Source organism: Cyprinodon variegatus, unplaced genomic scaffold (assembly GCF_000732505.1).
Source record: "Cyprinodon variegatus isolate N-32 unplaced genomic scaffold, C_variegatus-1.0 Scaffold493, whole genome shotgun sequence".
Lineage (NCBI taxonomy): Eukaryota > Metazoa > Chordata > Actinopteri > Cyprinodontiformes > Cyprinodontidae > Cyprinodon > Cyprinodon variegatus.
The window spans coordinates 50,954-68,199 of NW_015150946.1; the positions used below are offsets into that span (position 1 = coordinate 50,954).

General features: G+C 37.2%; 1 protein-coding gene across 1 annotated transcript; it reads left to right on the top strand.

Annotated features, from left to right (window-relative positions):
* The first annotated feature begins 243 nt into the window (after window positions 1-243).
* Window positions 244-16,453, top strand: LOC107094613 (plakophilin-2-like). Its single transcript, XM_015390346.1, has 13 exons — window positions 244-530; window positions 3,788-3,858; window positions 5,857-6,440; window positions 6,522-6,657; window positions 6,798-7,005; window positions 8,976-9,153; window positions 9,873-9,990; window positions 10,594-10,740; window positions 12,652-12,840; window positions 13,085-13,238; window positions 13,846-14,026; window positions 14,100-14,175; window positions 15,054-16,453. The coding sequence occupies exons 1-13, from the start codon at window positions 338-340 to the stop codon at window positions 15,111-15,113; spliced, it is 2,295 nt and encodes a 764-aa protein (XP_015245832.1). The 5' UTR covers window positions 244-337; the 3' UTR covers window positions 15,114-16,453.
* Window positions 16,454-17,246: the final 793 nt, after the last annotated feature.

Genomic DNA, 17,246 nt, shown 5'->3' on the forward strand with positions numbered 1-17,246 from the left:
TTATATCTTATTACCTGACATCAGCGTTTAAAAAATATATATATATTTTTTTACTTCATTTTATAAGAGAAATTATATTGAGTCTTATTTTTTTTCTTTATTGTTTCATATTTTTTATTTACATTTTCTATAAAATTGTTTTGTTTTTTTTTGTCGTCATAACGTCAAGCTTTGCGGGAGACACCTGACGCCTCAGGTGCGTGTTAAGCTCCGCCCACCCTGGCGTCCTCCCTTTCGGCACATCAAAGCAGGACTCGTTGTTAACAAGGAGAAGGGCTCATTATCCTACACGAGGCCTTAAAAGCTGAACTCTCGGGGCATTGTTCATTGTTCCGTCATGGAGGAGAGTTTTTTCAAGTCCGCGCTGCCTGTGCAGGACTACCTGCAGCTGAAGGACACCAGCCTGGCTCTACCGACCGAACCGACTACCAGCTCCTCGGCGAGGACTGAGTCAGCAGGGAAGAACCTGCGGGTCCAGAGGCAGGTTCAGCTTTCACTGCGACGGAATACAAAGAAGACTACATCCAATGGTAATACTCACAAGTTATATTCTCTCTATAAATATAAATATTAATCCAAACTAACTGTAAAGTAATGAACAGGCCTCTGCTTTTGTTTCTTTGATGTCTGCGCCCCACGAGACACACAAAAACCCAACTAAGTTATATCTGGTCTATTTTCCCTTTTAACTATGATTCGAAAAACGTTTACTTTTGCAGAAAAAAAAAAAAATAAAACAAAAGATTCATATTTAGGGTGCAGTAATTCCTTTTTAAACTAATTGAACTAATTAGAGTTATTATGTGGGCTCCTTTCTAATTGAGTTTGGCAGCAGACCCATTCATTGATCCTAATGAATGCCTTTTAGAGTAAATACAGGTATTTTTCTGTCGCTGAACAGTGGGCCCCTTGTCCAACAGGTTCCTGCAGTTTCGTCGATCTGCCTGAGGGCTGATAAAACTAGTGTACAGCATTTCACACTCTTGGTTCCAAATGCATCATCTGGTTATTTGCTCTAAGGTGTGGCTTATATCTATTTACGCCTGATCTAATGTGAAAGAACAGTATTCTGATGTGCTTATATTTTGCTTTCACATTGAGTCTGAAGCAAGTTTAGTGTGAGAAGCATGTCACAAAGTTTCCACCCTGATATCCATTAAATTTACATCTGATTATCCCTCTAAGATAATTTTCAGATTCATATCTGCAGATATAATATGTCATATTTTCTGCTAGATATGTATTCCCTTTGATGTGAGAACAATTTGATTCTGGAAGTTATACCCAATTATACTGTAATCAGCAGGATTATCACGTTTATTTTTCATAAGACTTTTAATTCTGATTTAGTTTAAGTGTTATGTTTTGTTTTTTTTAATTAAGTCATTAATAAAATAACTTTGAGTTAACACACAAAATGCAGTTTTAAATTGTTAAATTTACTAAATGATAACTGCTATACAAAATAATCATAATATAAACTAAGAAAAGTGGCATGATGGGGAGGGTTCAAAGACCTAAACGACCTCTGACCTAATAGATCATAAAGGCATGATCTGCCACAAAAAGGCTTTTAAGTAAAAAATAATCAGTTTGAGGGGATACAATTGGATTTAAAGGTGTGTGGATGTAAAGCACTATTCAAAAAGAACACCTTAGAAACATATGGTGTTGGTAGGATTATGGTTTGGGGCAGTTTTGCTGTTACCTGGAGGACTTCTGGATAGAAGCATCATTTTATTCTTCTCTATAGCAAAATATCCAACAGGAAAATGCGCAGTTATAATCTGAGCCCAGGCATCAGTAGCAGCTCAAGATCACCTGCTCTTGATGCCTGAATTGCTCAAAAAAGACTTTCACTAGTGCCGAGTCTGAATTCTCATTGCAATGTTTTGATCTGATTTGTTTTGATAATACCCCTGTGCTTGATTTTAAACTATTCAAGTGTGAGGGAAAATGTAAAAAAAACAAGAACACTTTAGCTGTTTTGTTTATTTTCACAACCACTGTAGATACTAATGTTTCTGTGAGAGATAAGGCACATTTTATCACAATCATAAGCTTCTAATATAAATCTTTTTGGATATTTAACTTAATTTTTTGGCAGAAAGGAAGTTGGTACAGTAGTTTTTCCGACAAAAACGGGTCTTATATAATAAATCCATTAGGCCACAGCAATGCCAGAGGCATTTTTCTCCTTCCTTTTTCCCTCCAGAACCAATTTTTGAGGCATTTTTAGGATGATTGTTCTGTCCCAACACGCATCTGTGTCCAAGCTTCTACCACCTTGCCTCATTTAAGGTGGAATTGAGAAATCTGGAGGTAGTTTATTATTTCAAACACTTTGTGCAGTGCTGATGACACAAATTTTGAAAGTTGGTGTTGGAGTTCCTTTAAACTGGAACGCATACCTTCACTATTCAGGACATTTTTCCTGTCATTAACTTTAAATGTAAAAGTGGTTTGGAAGTAAGATGAGCAATTTATACGTGAATGATGTTTCCATGTTAAAGTGAAATTAATAAGAAGTTAGAGGACATGAGTCAATTGAGCATCAGGTATGTTAGACCTCATACTTTATTACATTGTCATACATTGACAGCCAAGTCATGAATGGCATTAAAAAAAGAAAGCAAGTTAAGTGTCATAAACATGCATCGAAATTCCCACGGTTACACCCATTGAAACAAGCCTTTCGATGTTATTAATATTCCAGGGTAATTTGCAGATTCCTATCTTGCATTTCTACTGAGTAAAACAATTATTTGATAAATAATCGATTTACTTTTCAGTATTTGTATTATTTATGTTCTGGTTTGAAAATCATTTTGGTTTAATTTCAGACTTTAAGACAACTTTTTTTGTGTAGGTCTATAATAAATAAGAGACATCTAACATCTATCCATTATCGACATGAATATGATGTATTTTATTGTCAGGAATGACTTTTTGAAGCATTTCACATGTTACCATATTCTCAAACTATTATACTTTTTTTTTTCCACAAACTCAACTGTCACTCATTTTAATACATTTCATTCAACACAATTATTGCAAAAAACAAAAAAAAATTCTAACCTCTTAACTAGATCCAGGTATAACACTAATTGAATAAACTATTTTACATAAATTAGGTGGTTTCCTGCCACAGACCACCTTCTTTCAATATTTTTGTTTTATAAATTCCTAAAAGGTGTATTTATTTCTATCATCCAGCTGTTAATTTTAGCTAATCATGATGCTGCCTCCACCGTGCTTGATTGCTGTTTACTTTAAAAGCCATACTTTACAGCTCCTAACACATCTCTTGCCGCTGAGGACACTTTGCTCCATTTATCTTTGGGTGGGGAACTTTGTCTATATTTATGCAAATGTTAGTTTAAATTTGATATTTCTTGTTTTGCCTCCTCTCAGTCTATTTTAACCTTTAACACTGATTAGTGACTGCTTCCCACTGTGAGTTTCCTATTCAAAGCCCATAATGGCAACATTCATAAATAAATTAAGTGTATATTTGAAAAAAAAAAGACCGTTTAGATTGGGCTTTGAAGGCCTAAAGATGATGGGATTTGTGCCCATAATGAGTATATGTATGAGAACATGCTATATTTTGTCACCTATGTTTCTTTTTGTCTTTTGTAGATTAATTTGACTCTTGGTTAGTAATTGAAATATGTTTTAGGTGAAATGTGATTCACTCATGATGGAAAGAGAGCCCATCCATTTAGGTTAAAACCAGGTTTGACCTTTATTGTTTTAACGAGGACTCTTTTTGGATATCTTTCAGGGGAATTCAAGTTACAGGGAATGACCTCCAGGAGCTTGGATGATGTAGATAAAATGTTTTCCCACACAAAGGTAAAGCACCATTCCACACCTTTTATTAACCCCTGAACACCTATTCAAGTCATTGTTCTGTATGACTTCGTCATTTTAATGCAAAATCACTAAAATATTTATTGTCCTTTTTTTACTACACCTAGAAGTATATCTAAGGTAGAGGTTTGCTTGTTCATCATTTCAGTGAGCTATATGAATCCAAGGTAGCACTTTGCATATTATACTCCTGTATTTGACTTTAAACAAATCTGAAGGTCTGTGATGCTCCTGTCTTTATATTTCGACTTTCTGCAAGCCTATAAAATCAATCACAACTCTCTTATGACCCTTTTGCTTTATCTTAAAGATGTACAAACAATATTTGATTTTCTTTACGGAAACTTTGCTAATTTATAGGAACAATTTTTCTGTGCAATTGCAGTTTGCAAATATTGAATTGCCACATTTTTTATTTTTGACCTGGTCAGCCTCAGACTCTTTGGTCTAAAACAAACCAGACTAATCCCCCTGAGGTGGAAGTTAATGTTTGCACCAAAATGATGCATAATAAAGCTTTTCTGTAACCAAAACAATCAAGCAGCTTCGACAGAGTGATGTTTTAATAGAGCTCTTTATTCTGGCGAATTAGCTGGATATATCTTTAAAATGTCAAAACTAGCTGCTGTTAGAGCATTTACCTATAAAAATAGCTTTTTGTTTCACATCCATAGTTATCTGATTGGTAAAAGTAGGTTTAAATTCTTCCTGCTACTCAATAATAAAAGCAACTGATGGTTCATGTTGATTTCTCATCTTCTGCATCCATTTTAAAAGATTTTTTTTTTATAGATCAATATAACCTACATATAAACTACATAAGAGCCAAGTTACACTTCAGTAGCTTTTATCTTCTCCTTTTTGATTATTCAAACATTAGAATACATATTAAAATATTTATTCAGGTCTGACTGATATTTGATGATTAATTCAAAATAAAAAAAAATCACAAGCATCCTTCATCTTTAGAATATCTCAAAATATTCTTCCTTTACACAATGTTTACTAATACATTTTTACACACTTTACAGTAGTAGATGGAAAAGCCTTTATTGGTTTTATGGCGATAAAACTAAGCAAGAATGGTAGTTTCTTTAGCTGATCTCTAACTCAGGCTCGTGCAACTCTGACAGAAGTCTTTGTTCAAAGACAGATCTGGAATAGATTAGCAGTCATTTTAATTCTTGATTTAAAAAAAACAAAACAATTATAGATTATAGTTCAACTCATGGCATCAACTTGAATTTTTTGAATTGCCTCATATAATGCAATCACACAGAGAACCTCCAAAACTACCTAACAATGTAGACAATTAAGAACCTAATAAAAAAGTAAGAATAAGATGTTGGTGGAATAAAGGTAAAAAAAAAATGGCAATGGCAATACAAGGAACTATGGGTAGTAATAGGATATTAAAAAATGAGAAACGAATAGAGAGAAATATTCAGAGAAGGTTTACCTGCTTTTTCTTCTGGGTTTTTCTTTAAATGTTTCCAGTAAAAAAAAATATTTATCCTGGATATAGTATAGGAGTTTTTTTGTTTGTTTTTTTTTGTAGCTAAACGAAATAAAATTGTAAATTTAGAATAGGTTTTTTTTTTTATTATATAGAGTTTGTTAAGTGGTGAGGGCAGCCAAGCGAACATGTAAAGCGGTTTATACAAACTGGGAAAAAAGGAAAACCTGTGAAAAATGCAAAGTTATGATAAAGCGGCATCAAAATAGATTGACAAAAGGCTGAAAATAAGGAATGGAGTAACTTTAAGTAAATGAAACTGCTAATATTAGAGCCGATAATGAAAGCAAAGGGAATATGTGGTGAATTAGTGATCCGATCAACAAATAATCTCACCTGAGCTGTAGAGCTCCTCCAGAGTTACCATGCAGCCTCCTATCGACTTCAATGATTAATAATGGTGGTGTCTTCATCCAGAAAATGACTCTTTGTTTTTTCTATGTTTTACTATTTTTGTTTTAAAGGTAAACATGGCTGATTTCAGCAGCCTTTCGTTAAAAGGAAACCATTTTCAGGGGCCCAGAAGGATGGCCTCACACACAACACCAAACACAAGGCTCTCCCACCGCCGCTTTATCCGCAGCATTTCTGTTCACGGTACCTCCTCACCCTCCAGGCACAACCATTTTCAGTCAGTGGTAGCTCTTAAGGACTGTGCTGCTGGCTCTAATGCAGCTCAGCTGCACACTTTCTCAGGGATTCCTCAAGGTACGGCCATCCGTGCAGCCACGTCTCAGCCTGGAATGTATAGGAGCAAATCACTGAGGCGGTCATTAGGAGGAAGGTATCCGTCGGGATCCATGGCATTCAAGCAAAGCCCTAATAATACCTGGAGTCACAGGCAAACAGTTGTAAAACAAGATAAACGAACCGTACAGCAAGGTTTATATAACATGGCTAGAACCACCCTGCCGGAGAGAGGCTTTAGCTGGCAGACTCGTGCTTCCCAGAGACATCAAACATCCCTGCCCTCCATTGAGGCTGAGAGCTTGGATAAAAGAAGGCGGGAGGAGACTGAGGTGGACAGTCAGCAGTGGTTCTTAAATCTGTAAGATCAGCACCAACTGGGAAAATTTTACCTTATTTGTAGTCAGCCGGTTAAAAAATTTTTTTTTTACCTCTCACTTAGGAAGACGGTTAAAAAGCGTCCAGAGATGACGATTTTTAAGGCCTTCTCACTTCTAGACCTGACTGATGAGGAAACCCTGGTCTCTGCCACCAGATGCATACAGTCCCAATGTTTGGATGATGATAATAGAGATTGGGTATGTATACCCACAAATATGACCTAATTTCTGTTATCACCTGGCTGTACAGCTTCATCCGAATCTGTGAGCCATCAACTTTTCATTTTTGTGGGGAGAATTTATGTTAGCATCTACATATGCTGGTTCCTTGGTTTCAGGTTTACAATGTACGTGGAGTATTAAAGCTTTTGAAAATGCTCCAAAACGACAGCGAAGAGGTGCAACGCAACGCAGCAGGGGCTCTGCGAAATGCCGTATACGCCCACCATGATAACAAGACTGAGGTGAAGGCCTGTGGTGGCCTGGTTCTCATCCTGGACGCGCTGGAAAACACGCGCGATAAGGAGACCATACACCAGCTTTCAGGTCAGGCTTTTAAATATGTTATACCACCTTAATAATCAGTACAGAGAAACCTACATCATCACCCACACTGACCTTTTGGGCTTTGAGAGCATCACTAAATAGAAGCAGTGGTGCGTATTTTTAGATTTTAACTAAAAATGAGACCCAGTTAGTTTTTAAGATGTGTTGGTTGCAAAAAGTATTTAGCAAATTTTTGCAACCAATAGGAAGATAAAGTTTTAGTTAGTAAAACCAGTGGCTGAATTGATCTTCATTGATAGGGAACTCAGTTCTGGTTGCCATTCTGTGAGCGGTTTATAGTCCGTATATTGTGCCGTTGGGTATGACAATACAAAGGTGACCCAAATATCTGTTATTATTGCTTGCCAAAAGATAATGAATGTTGTCAGGGATGGGTGTCAGCGATCAGAAGGGCTAACTGGTGAGCGACTGCATGTATCTAGTGTGTGCAGTGTACATTACGTATCGGGAGGGTTCAAAACGGGTCAGGAGAGCTACCTCAGGCTGCTGCCAACTGGATTTAATGTCATGTCCTGTTTTTGTCCGCCAGAAAATGAAGTGATTAGATTACACTGACTGGACACTTTGTGAAAGAATTTGATATTAAGCTGCTTACATAAAGTAAGCATAAAGATCAGCAGAACACAGCTTACCTTCACTTTACACATGAATATCTTTTTTTTTTTTTTTTTCGGATCAATGATCCAGCCAGCTGTGAAATAGTGATAGGCATCTGTGCTTCTTAAAGCTTTTAGACTTTTTCAGGTGTATGAGGACGAGGTTGTGTATAAGATGTATGTATAAGGTGTGAAAGGAAAAATCTTGAAGCCTGTCAAATGAAGAAAGGTATTGGAAAAAAGTTTTCAGGAACTTTGTAAGGATCACATTTAATAACATCAAATTTCTCTGTGTGTCGTTGAAGTTCAGGGGTATTTAAATGAGAATGATCCATTTTGGTCAGAGAGGAAGCACCACAGAGCTATGCTAAGTGTTTGGTACTCAATATGGTGGTGGTAAGGAAGATGACATGCTCCTGAAACTTATCTATACCCCCTCTAACCTGGTAGTACCTCTAGATACCCCAAATTGAATTAAAGGTGGTTATTGGCAAGATGACTGTCTAGCTTTCCACTAGTCTGAGATCAAGCAGCAAGGCTCTAACAGAGGAAAAGGAACTAACTCATCAGAATCAGACTGAATTAGACATACTTTAATAATCCCAGAGGGAATTTGAGACTGGTGGCTTTGTAACAGCAGCATAACTCTTAGGTCAGTCTGTGGTTCTGGAGCCTGAAGCTCTAAAAACACTTCATATACTGGATTTTATCTGAAAATAATACAGAAATTCTAAATTATTTTTGATTAATATTAGGGCTGAAATAATTAATCAGATGGATTAATGGATTTTTAAAATAGTTGTCAACTAATCTGGTAATGGATTCATTCTAAAACATGTCTTTAGCTGACAAAGCAACCCACTTTGAGCAGCAATGTATAAACATTTTGCATTTAAGATAAAAAAAAAAAAAATCTTTTCTCTCTGTCAATATGCTCTATCCAAAACTCCTCAAGTGGAAAGGTTTTAGTTTCACCTGTTTTAATTTTTCTTTTTTTTTTTCTTTAAGGATCTTTTGACTATCAGATTATTAATTGATTAATCAAAAAAATAATCAACAGATTAATCTACTTGCAAAATAATAGTTAGTTGCAGCCCTAATTCATATTATTAATAAATATTAATGCATCAGGCTGAGAATAAGATTATCAGATTTTGCCCTGGAAATTTCCCCCTAGCTTCTTCTTGGCTAGTCCAATGCTTTTTATTTTTTATTAACTTTACTTGTTAAATTAAGCAAAACTATGAAATCCCCCCCAGTTTGGTCTGTAAACCCTGGGTGCCCCCTCTCTAGTTACATCCATCTTGTTTAAGCCAAATGACTAGTCTTATTTTTTATGCCTCTCGCTTTCAGGTCTCTTGTGGAATCTGTCTTCAGACGATACAATAAAGGAACAATTCGATGAAAAGGGGCTAAATATCATCACAAAGTCGGTCTTGGTGCCCAGCTCTGGGATGAATGCAGCTGAAAACCCCAAAGATGAAATGATCGCTGACCCCAAGGCTTTCCACTGCGCTACAGGCTGTCTACGGTGGGGAATTGAACCAGTTCTATTTAAACTGCTGGAGAGGATGCTTGCTTGTCTTTAGCTAACCCATTCATTGTCAAACACAGCTACTTTACACAGGGTCGCTGTGCAGTCAGAATCTGGAAAAGGGTGTCTAGTTCGGGATAAGATATGTTTTTTCTTTTATCTTCCTTGTTTTCATCCTTGTGTCCTTCGTTAATTGCTCCCTTGTGCCCTTCTGTTCTTACATCTTCCTTTCTGTTAACAGGAAATTCTGATCTGAGTTCTATAGAAATTTTTTCTGGACGATATCATTTTCAATAGAAGTTTCTTCCTTGAATTCATTCTGACTCATGCAGATGCCACCCATGGGTGTGTTAGCGAAGACGGTGCTGCCGGGCACATCTTGTCAAGAACTACAGCCTGAGGAAAACTGTGACCGCCTGATTTTTTTCAGGAGACTCTCACGTTCCCTCTCGGTTGAACTGAAATTATTCTCTCCTCATAGAGCGCATGTATTCATCGTCTCCTTGTGTTTTTAAATCTTTCTAGCTTTCAGTCAATGAAGAAAAACTTTATCAACTTGTTTTAAGTTTAAAAAATGGCACCATGACTCGTCAAAAATAGCGTATTGACCTACAGGTTCTCATTAGCATACATGGATCTACATGCTGAGAAGTCATTTCATTGAAAAACACATGCATGGTTCATCATAATGATTTGTATGTTTTTTTTTCTTGAAGAAATCTAAGCTCTGCCGGCCCAAACGTCAGGAGAGCTATGAGGAAGTGCAAAAATCTCATAGACTCGCTGGTTTACTATATACAAGGGACCATAGCCAGCCGTAAACCTGATGACGATGTAAGTAGAAAAATGTCTGTTGTCTGCCAACATCCACTGCACTAGCAGGTATTTCTGCTTTTGGTCACATAAGTGCTTTGCATGAATATTCATATGTTCGGAGGTCTTTCTAAATGTCAGTGCATTTTTGTGGGGGATTTTAGATCTTCAGTAAGTAGAGCTTAATTTGTGAAGAGAAAGGACCCTAGAATGTAGCTTTAAATGTTTTTAAAGATAAAAGTCCTCTATCTTAAATGCACCATGGCAGCCTCAGGCTGTGGGAACCATTCTCACTACAGAAAGGAAGCTGGTGAGAGTTGTTTAGGAGACTGGATTAGGTTAAAAACTGGAAAATCCTGTAAGAAAACCTGTTTTTCTGCTGCATGCTTCATGAGATTGTAAATGCAGTGAAAGGTCTGTTTTAGATGGATTTGATCCATTACATACAACTTTATTCGTCAAAGGTTTTAAAAAGGATGAATAGTTCTGCAAACTTCTTTAGGTGTAATCCTGTCCACAATACACGTTGACATTGTAAAGGTTTGGGTTCATTCGGTATGCACATGTTTAACAGGCTGGTTGGGGTGTGTTTAGTTATTCATACATGTTTCTTTCTTTTTAAAGTCCACAGAAAACTGTGTCTGCATCCTGCAAAACCTGACTTATCAAGCTGAGTGTGACTTTGATTCCCAAAGCATCAACGATCGCAAAGAGGTTCACAAAAATTCAACCTTTGGATGTTTTTCCAAGATCAGCACCAAGATTCCAAAGGTAAACTCTTTGGACTATGATCCCTTTGGTCAACAAAAGGTTTCCAATGCAGCCAAATATTTCAGATTGGGTATTCATTAGTCGTCCATTTTTTAGCTTTTTGGTACATAATCTTCCCTATATTTACCGTTGCTGAAAATAACAAGAAAATTGTAACTACTACTTTTGTGAACATCTTTGATCACAGACTTCATCAGCTCAAGATTTTGTAAGAAGTTGGTTGTTCAAAGAGCAAACATCAGTGTACTTTATTTGGATTTTTCCAAATAGGCCGACATAACGTGTTGCTAAACTTTAAAACAAAAGAAAAAGAAACTTAGTACCCAAATGTTTCCTTTAATAACAATTGGGAAAAGTTTGGCTTGCATTTCTATTGGCCCTTTGCTATGAAGTTCCTAAATGACATCTAATAGTTGGTAATAAACTGATGGTGCTTAATAGGGGACACTTATTTAGCAAATAGAAGCAAACCTAAAGGTGGACATTGGTTGAAATAATTGAATGATACATATTGACCCAGTCAAGGGGTTGAATGTAAATGTATAACAATTTTCAAAAAAAAAAATTAAACACTACAGATAATTTTACTCTATTTTCCTGTAACATTTGACATTAGAAATAGTGAATTAACAAATGGTGAGGTTCGAGGAATATGCAAGAAATGTTTTCTAATTCATCTTCATTCTATGTCTGTGGAGAGGGAAGTCTGTGAGTCTTTGCATATATATTCTGTATATACATGCAAACCATGTTGGTGCATAGGGTCAATATACACGGCCGGGCTGCTATAGCCAAACCTTCGGTCACTCGTGCCAATGCCAAACGTCGGTTTCAGTGGTGCAAGGAGCGCAAATCTTGGGCTGTGGACAATGTGAAACATGTATTGTTCTCTGATGAGTCCACCTTTCCCCACATCTGGGAGAGTTACGGAGTGGAGAAGCCCCACAGAAGCGTGCCACCCAGACTGTTGCCTGCCCAGAGTGAAGCATGGTGGTAGATCAGTAATGGTTTGGGTTGCCCTATCATGGCATTCCCTTGGCCCCATACTTGTGCTAGATGGGCGCATCACTGCCAAGGACTACCGAACCATTCTGAAGGACCATGTGCATCCAACGGTTCAAAAATGGTATCCTGAAGGAGGTGCCGTGTATCAGGATGACAATGCACCAATACACACACCAAGACTGGTGAAAAATTGGTTTGAAGAACATGAAAGTGAAGTTGAACATCTAAATATTATTGAGCCACTTTAGGGTGTCTTTGAGGAGCGAGTCAGGAAACCTTTTCCTCCACCAGCATCACATTGTGATCAGGCCACTATCCTGCAAGAAGAATGGCTTAAAATCCCTCTGACCACTGTGCAGGACTTGTATATGTCATTCCCAAGACGAATTGATGCTGTATTGGCTGCAAAAGGAGGCCCTACACCATACTAATAAATTATTAGGGTCTAAAACCAGGTGTTTCAGTTTCATTGTCCAACCCCTGTACATGCATATATACGCACTTGTACAGAGACCAGATGGCCCCTAGTAAAGGGTCCCCAACAGGGCACCACGAGGGACATGGTCGAATGTCTTCTCCAGGTCCACAAAACACATGTGCACAAACTTCCAAACACCCTGGAGAACCCTGCAGAGTGTGTAGAGGTTTTCCACAGCCAAAACGGGGAGATGCACAATTTATCTTGAAATGCCCATTATTTATCCATTGTTCAGTTATTTTAGGTAAACTCTAAAGAGTATTGGCTGGAAGTTATAGTTGTACCAGAATGAGCCAGTCTTTCTTTCCTTATTAAATAATTAAAAAATAAAAAGCCACAACCATTTTTGAGCTTTTTGTTTTGTTTCTATGGGACACTGAAACCCACAACCATCCTAAACTCTGCAGCTTTGAATAATTTCTTCTCAGGAGGCGAAGGACTCTCCACATGCAGTGAGCTTAGAACAGTGGGAGCTGAAAGAGATGAAAGGAGCCGAGTGGCTATATAGTAAGTCTGCTGTGCGGGTGTATCTGTCTCTGTTGGCCTGCAGCAAGCGGAGCTTGACACAGCAGGCTGCCATCGGGGCGCTGCAGAATCTCACAGCTGGAAAGGGAGAGGTAAGAAAAGACAATGTCGGCCTCTGAATCTGTAAATCTTACTAGACATTAGGTATGAAAAAATTAAACGAAATCCTTTAAATAACACAGCTACTCAAAAAATCTTTAAATGAAAAAAATGTTATTAGCAAACATTACTGGAATATTTTGGTGCTTTTTAACAGGAACTGTTTCGCCGCCTTAAGCTGTGGGTTTTCTGACATGAATAAATTTAATAAATCCTTTCTTTCTGTGCCTCTGACAGATCTCCGAACATACTGCCTGCACTTTAGTTGAGGCTGAAAATGGACTCCAGAAAATTAAGACGGTTTTAGATGATGGCGACAACAAGTTAAAGAAACCAGCCATATATCTGACGAAAAACCTTTCCCGCTTTCCGAAACTTCACCCTGAAATCTGTAACTTCACACTCTAACAGTATCCTCTAACAACTCCAGTGTCTTCTGTATTTTATGGAATTTTATGTGACAGACGTGTAAAAAGTAGTTCATAATGTCACAGAAGAAATAAATAAGGGGTTTACAGATTTTATAAAAACAAAAATCTAAAAAGTGCACCATGTACCTGTATTTAACCCTTCTTAGGTTATACTTTGAAATAGCAACTGCTGCAGTAACAGCTCCGAGTCCTTCATGTTGCATTTATATTAGTTTTTGTTTTGCTGGACCTTAGTCCAGGCTTTAGTCTCCTGGAGCCTCTGCTTTTTTTTCCCCAATATTGCTTTTTTAACTCCATCAATTGACTCGATGCATCCAAATTCCCACTAAGAAATGCATACCTGCTGCATAATGCTGCCACCACCGTGTTTTCCAACATGTAACCCAAATATTTATTCATAAAATTAATAAAAAAGTAAGTTTCCATCCTTTTTACTATTATGCACTACTCTCTAATCATCTGTCACATAAAATCTGTATAAAATAAATACGTTTTTATAAACTTTAATTTTGCAGGTTAAAAAAATATGACACATTATTGAGATTTCTTTTTGTGTCACTTTTGCAGTCTGTCAACTGATTCGAGGGATTTTGAGTACGCTGCAAAGTTCTGACACAGATTTCTCTAGTGAGGTGAGAAAGCCAGTGTTTCAAATCTTGTTAAACCTGAGCCAGACGGATGTGCATCACGCCAAATATATCATCGAAGATACAGCCGTGGTAAATTTTTTAAGGAACAAGCATAAAGGGTTAGTGGAAACTCAGGATGTTTTACCTTATTAAGCTGTATGTGACCATTAACCATTTCCGTTATTGATCCAGTGAAATAGAAACTGTATTAAATGAACTTCTGAGAGTGCTGTGGAGCGAGAAATCTCTTCAAAAGAAACTAGAAGAAGTGAGTCTTTACCCAAGTCACACAAGTTTTAAATGAAGGATTGTCAACTCTTATGCTACGTTCAGACCGCACGCTACTGAAGCAGCAGAAACAGCTGGTTTACATGCAAAGTCAATGGTTGACGCGCATCAAAGCACACCAAAAGGTCCTGCAGCACGTTACGAGCAGCAGGAGGAGCGCATTTTGACGTGTGTGAGCAGCTGAAGCAGTGCGCATTCAGCTTCTGAGCATCTGAGCAGCATGACACATTTCACAAGCAGCAACTGCTGGAGTTGGAAAAATTGAACCTTTGCTGCTAGACGCATCAACCAATCAGAGTAGCTTGATCTGATAGGGAGAGAGACATAGCACTACTGAAGCAGAGAGCTATGATAACTCCTTTGAAACAGTTTATTAATGCCTACATTAACTGAAACCTGCTAGCCAAATATGTTTGCTTTTTTTTACCCACTTATGACAGCAAATACAGCAAAGCCGCTCTGTGCCATTGCAGCATCTGTTCACACTTTACTGGACGCGCTTCAGAAGCATCAAGGATGCTCTTGAGGCATGTTGGACCTTAATGTGTACAAACATCAAAAATGAGCAGCCAGCGCTTTTTTTTGCTGCTTCTGTCTTGTACCGTCTGAATGTAGCATTACATATTTGAATCTTTTGTTTGAAATACCGTTGTAATTTTTTTTTTTTTTATCTTGGGGATTTTGTGTTTAGCAATAAGCAGTAAAGGTTAATACATTTTGAAAATGGCTAAAAGATCACAAAATGTGATTTAAAAAAATAAAGGGAAAATCTGTGAAATCTTGAATGCAATGTGAACTTTTGCAGCTCTTCTTTAAGACACATCATGTAACGAGCACTTCTTTATTTTTCCTCAACAGCTGGATATAAGAAAACCCACAAAACCGAAAGGAAGACTATCAAAAAAAAACGAAACGTGAGGCTGTGAAGTGTAGCAGCGGAACATCAAACCTAATTCACTTTTTCCAAAGCATCGTCAACAAAACACACAACGCACCATTTTCTTAGGATTAACTTTTATTAGCTTGTTCACAACTATTAAATCTAGTACATCAAGGAGGCTGGCATAAAATGTTGCCACCATTTTTACTGTTGTTACTCATTTTTATAGGAAATATTAGACAAAATTAAAGCTAAGGCTTTCATTTATATGAACCTTCATTGGTGTTCACCTTGGAATAAACTATTAATCCAGGCAACTGTTTCAGTCCCTTATAGGATGAAGAAATAAAGCTATCACAAAAGCACTGTGGTGAAGATAATGGAAATTTTATTTCTTGTTTCTGCATGTTTCCCTTATTTTATTAAGGCAACTCAACACATTTTAACAATACATTTAAGCACTTCCCAAATGGCACTGGAACAGATAATCCACAATAAAAACTAAGCAAAATAAGATAAGATGGGATCTTTGCTGGGTGAAAAGTGCCAAATTACAATAAAATATCCATTAACTAATTATTTAAATGTCTGTAATTAAATAAACTTAGAAATAAATACACAAAGCTTATTTGCTTCAGTTTGTTATGTAGGATCTGTGTGACGTTTCTTAACTGCAGAGAAATTATTGATGTTTACGACCATTATTGATATTTACATGATAATTCAGAATAGCAGATGTTATATCAAAATACGGTAAATACTGTCTGCTCGAACACTTTGTCATGACTGGTTGAAATGACTGCAAGAACATCATACATTTTGTCTAATTCTTGGATTTAAATAATCCAGTGGATGATCTCTGACATAATTCTCCAATAAGGTGCAAAACTTCTCTCTAAAAATTAGAATACGTAAACAGTTCCTCTTTATCAGGCCTCACCATGTCTGTGTGCGAACGTCCGCCCTAACCCTTAAGCCCTCAATCGCTATTTAGTGCGGGGACTACATAGTGAACTCGGTTAACTGATACTTTTTGCTCCCCGTTGGTCACGTGACTACGCCTCCCTGATTGGTGCCTGCACCATCTTTGTAATTTAAGTAGTGATCATCCATGGTCACTAGAAGAGCAGATATATCCCAGAATGCTTTGCAAGGAAGCTCTCCTCGCAAAGCATCATGGGATTTGTTGTCATAGCAACAAATAATAATAGTAACAAAAAATATTTGTTAATTTGTTACTATTATTTGTTGCTATGACAACAAATTCCATATGTAAATATTGTAATTGGGCACTTTTCACTCTCCATAGAATGTTAATGTTTTATTCCATGAAGAATAAGTTTTTGCACTCTGTATTTAAATGTGTAACTATGTTTTTGTGACAATAAACAGTAAAATTTTTTTGAAATTGTGTAAATTATTTTAGAGAAAACAGATTCAAAGTCAGCTTTACTTACAACTAAGTCCCCAGTAGCTTGTCTAAATACTCAGGATAAAGTTTGATCCACCTTTTCCAACTTTTCTGTCCTAACTAAAGTTAGAGAGGACCACAGCATGATGCTGCAACCTCCTTGCTACATGATAAAAGCCATGTGTTTGGGGTGATGTTAATTTTACAACACACATGTTGCGCGGGTGCCAAAAAAATATTTTGCTTCTAGTTTCTTATGATGAAAACATCAACCTTCTTCCCTCCTTCCCCATTTGTCAAAATCTTTATAATGGTGCATAGTTTGCATGAAAGTAGACTAATGATATTCTGCTTCTGGTCTCATACAAACTTGGACCGGCCTCTTTAAAAACTGTAGAAAGACGCTTTTTGTCATTTCATTTCCTTTTCCATGGACCTTCCCTGGCTTATTATAATCACATCTCTGACTGACCTTAGGTGACATTGACCATGTGGGCCCCGAAAGGGTGAACTAGACTACATAAAGCTGAGTGATTTGCTATTATAATACCCAGAGATTGACTCAATCTAATAAAACTGTCATCACCAATACTTGATTAAGAACTTTATCAAACTGACACAAATACTTGACCTAGTACAGGCATCCCCAAACTCGGTCCTCAAGGCCCACTGTCCTGCAGGTTTTAGAGGTTTCTCTGCTTCAGCACAGCTGGTTATAATGATTGCAGTAGACCAAAAGCCTGTTAATCAGCTTTCAATT

Excerpts from the sequence above, each read along its gene's own strand:
- LOC107094613 (XM_015390346.1), top strand. The coding sequence starts at position 338 with ATGGAGGAGAGTTTTTTCAAGTCCGCGCTGCCTGTGCAGGACTACCTG. Across the intron at positions 6,658-6,797 it reads ATGATGATAATAGAGATTGG|GTTTACAATGTACGTGGAGT; the intron begins GTATGTATACCC and ends CCTTGGTTTCAG. Across the intron at positions 12,841-13,084 it reads TCACAGCTGGAAAGGGAGAG|ATCTCCGAACATACTGCCTG; the intron begins GTAAGAAAAGAC and ends TGCCTCTGACAG.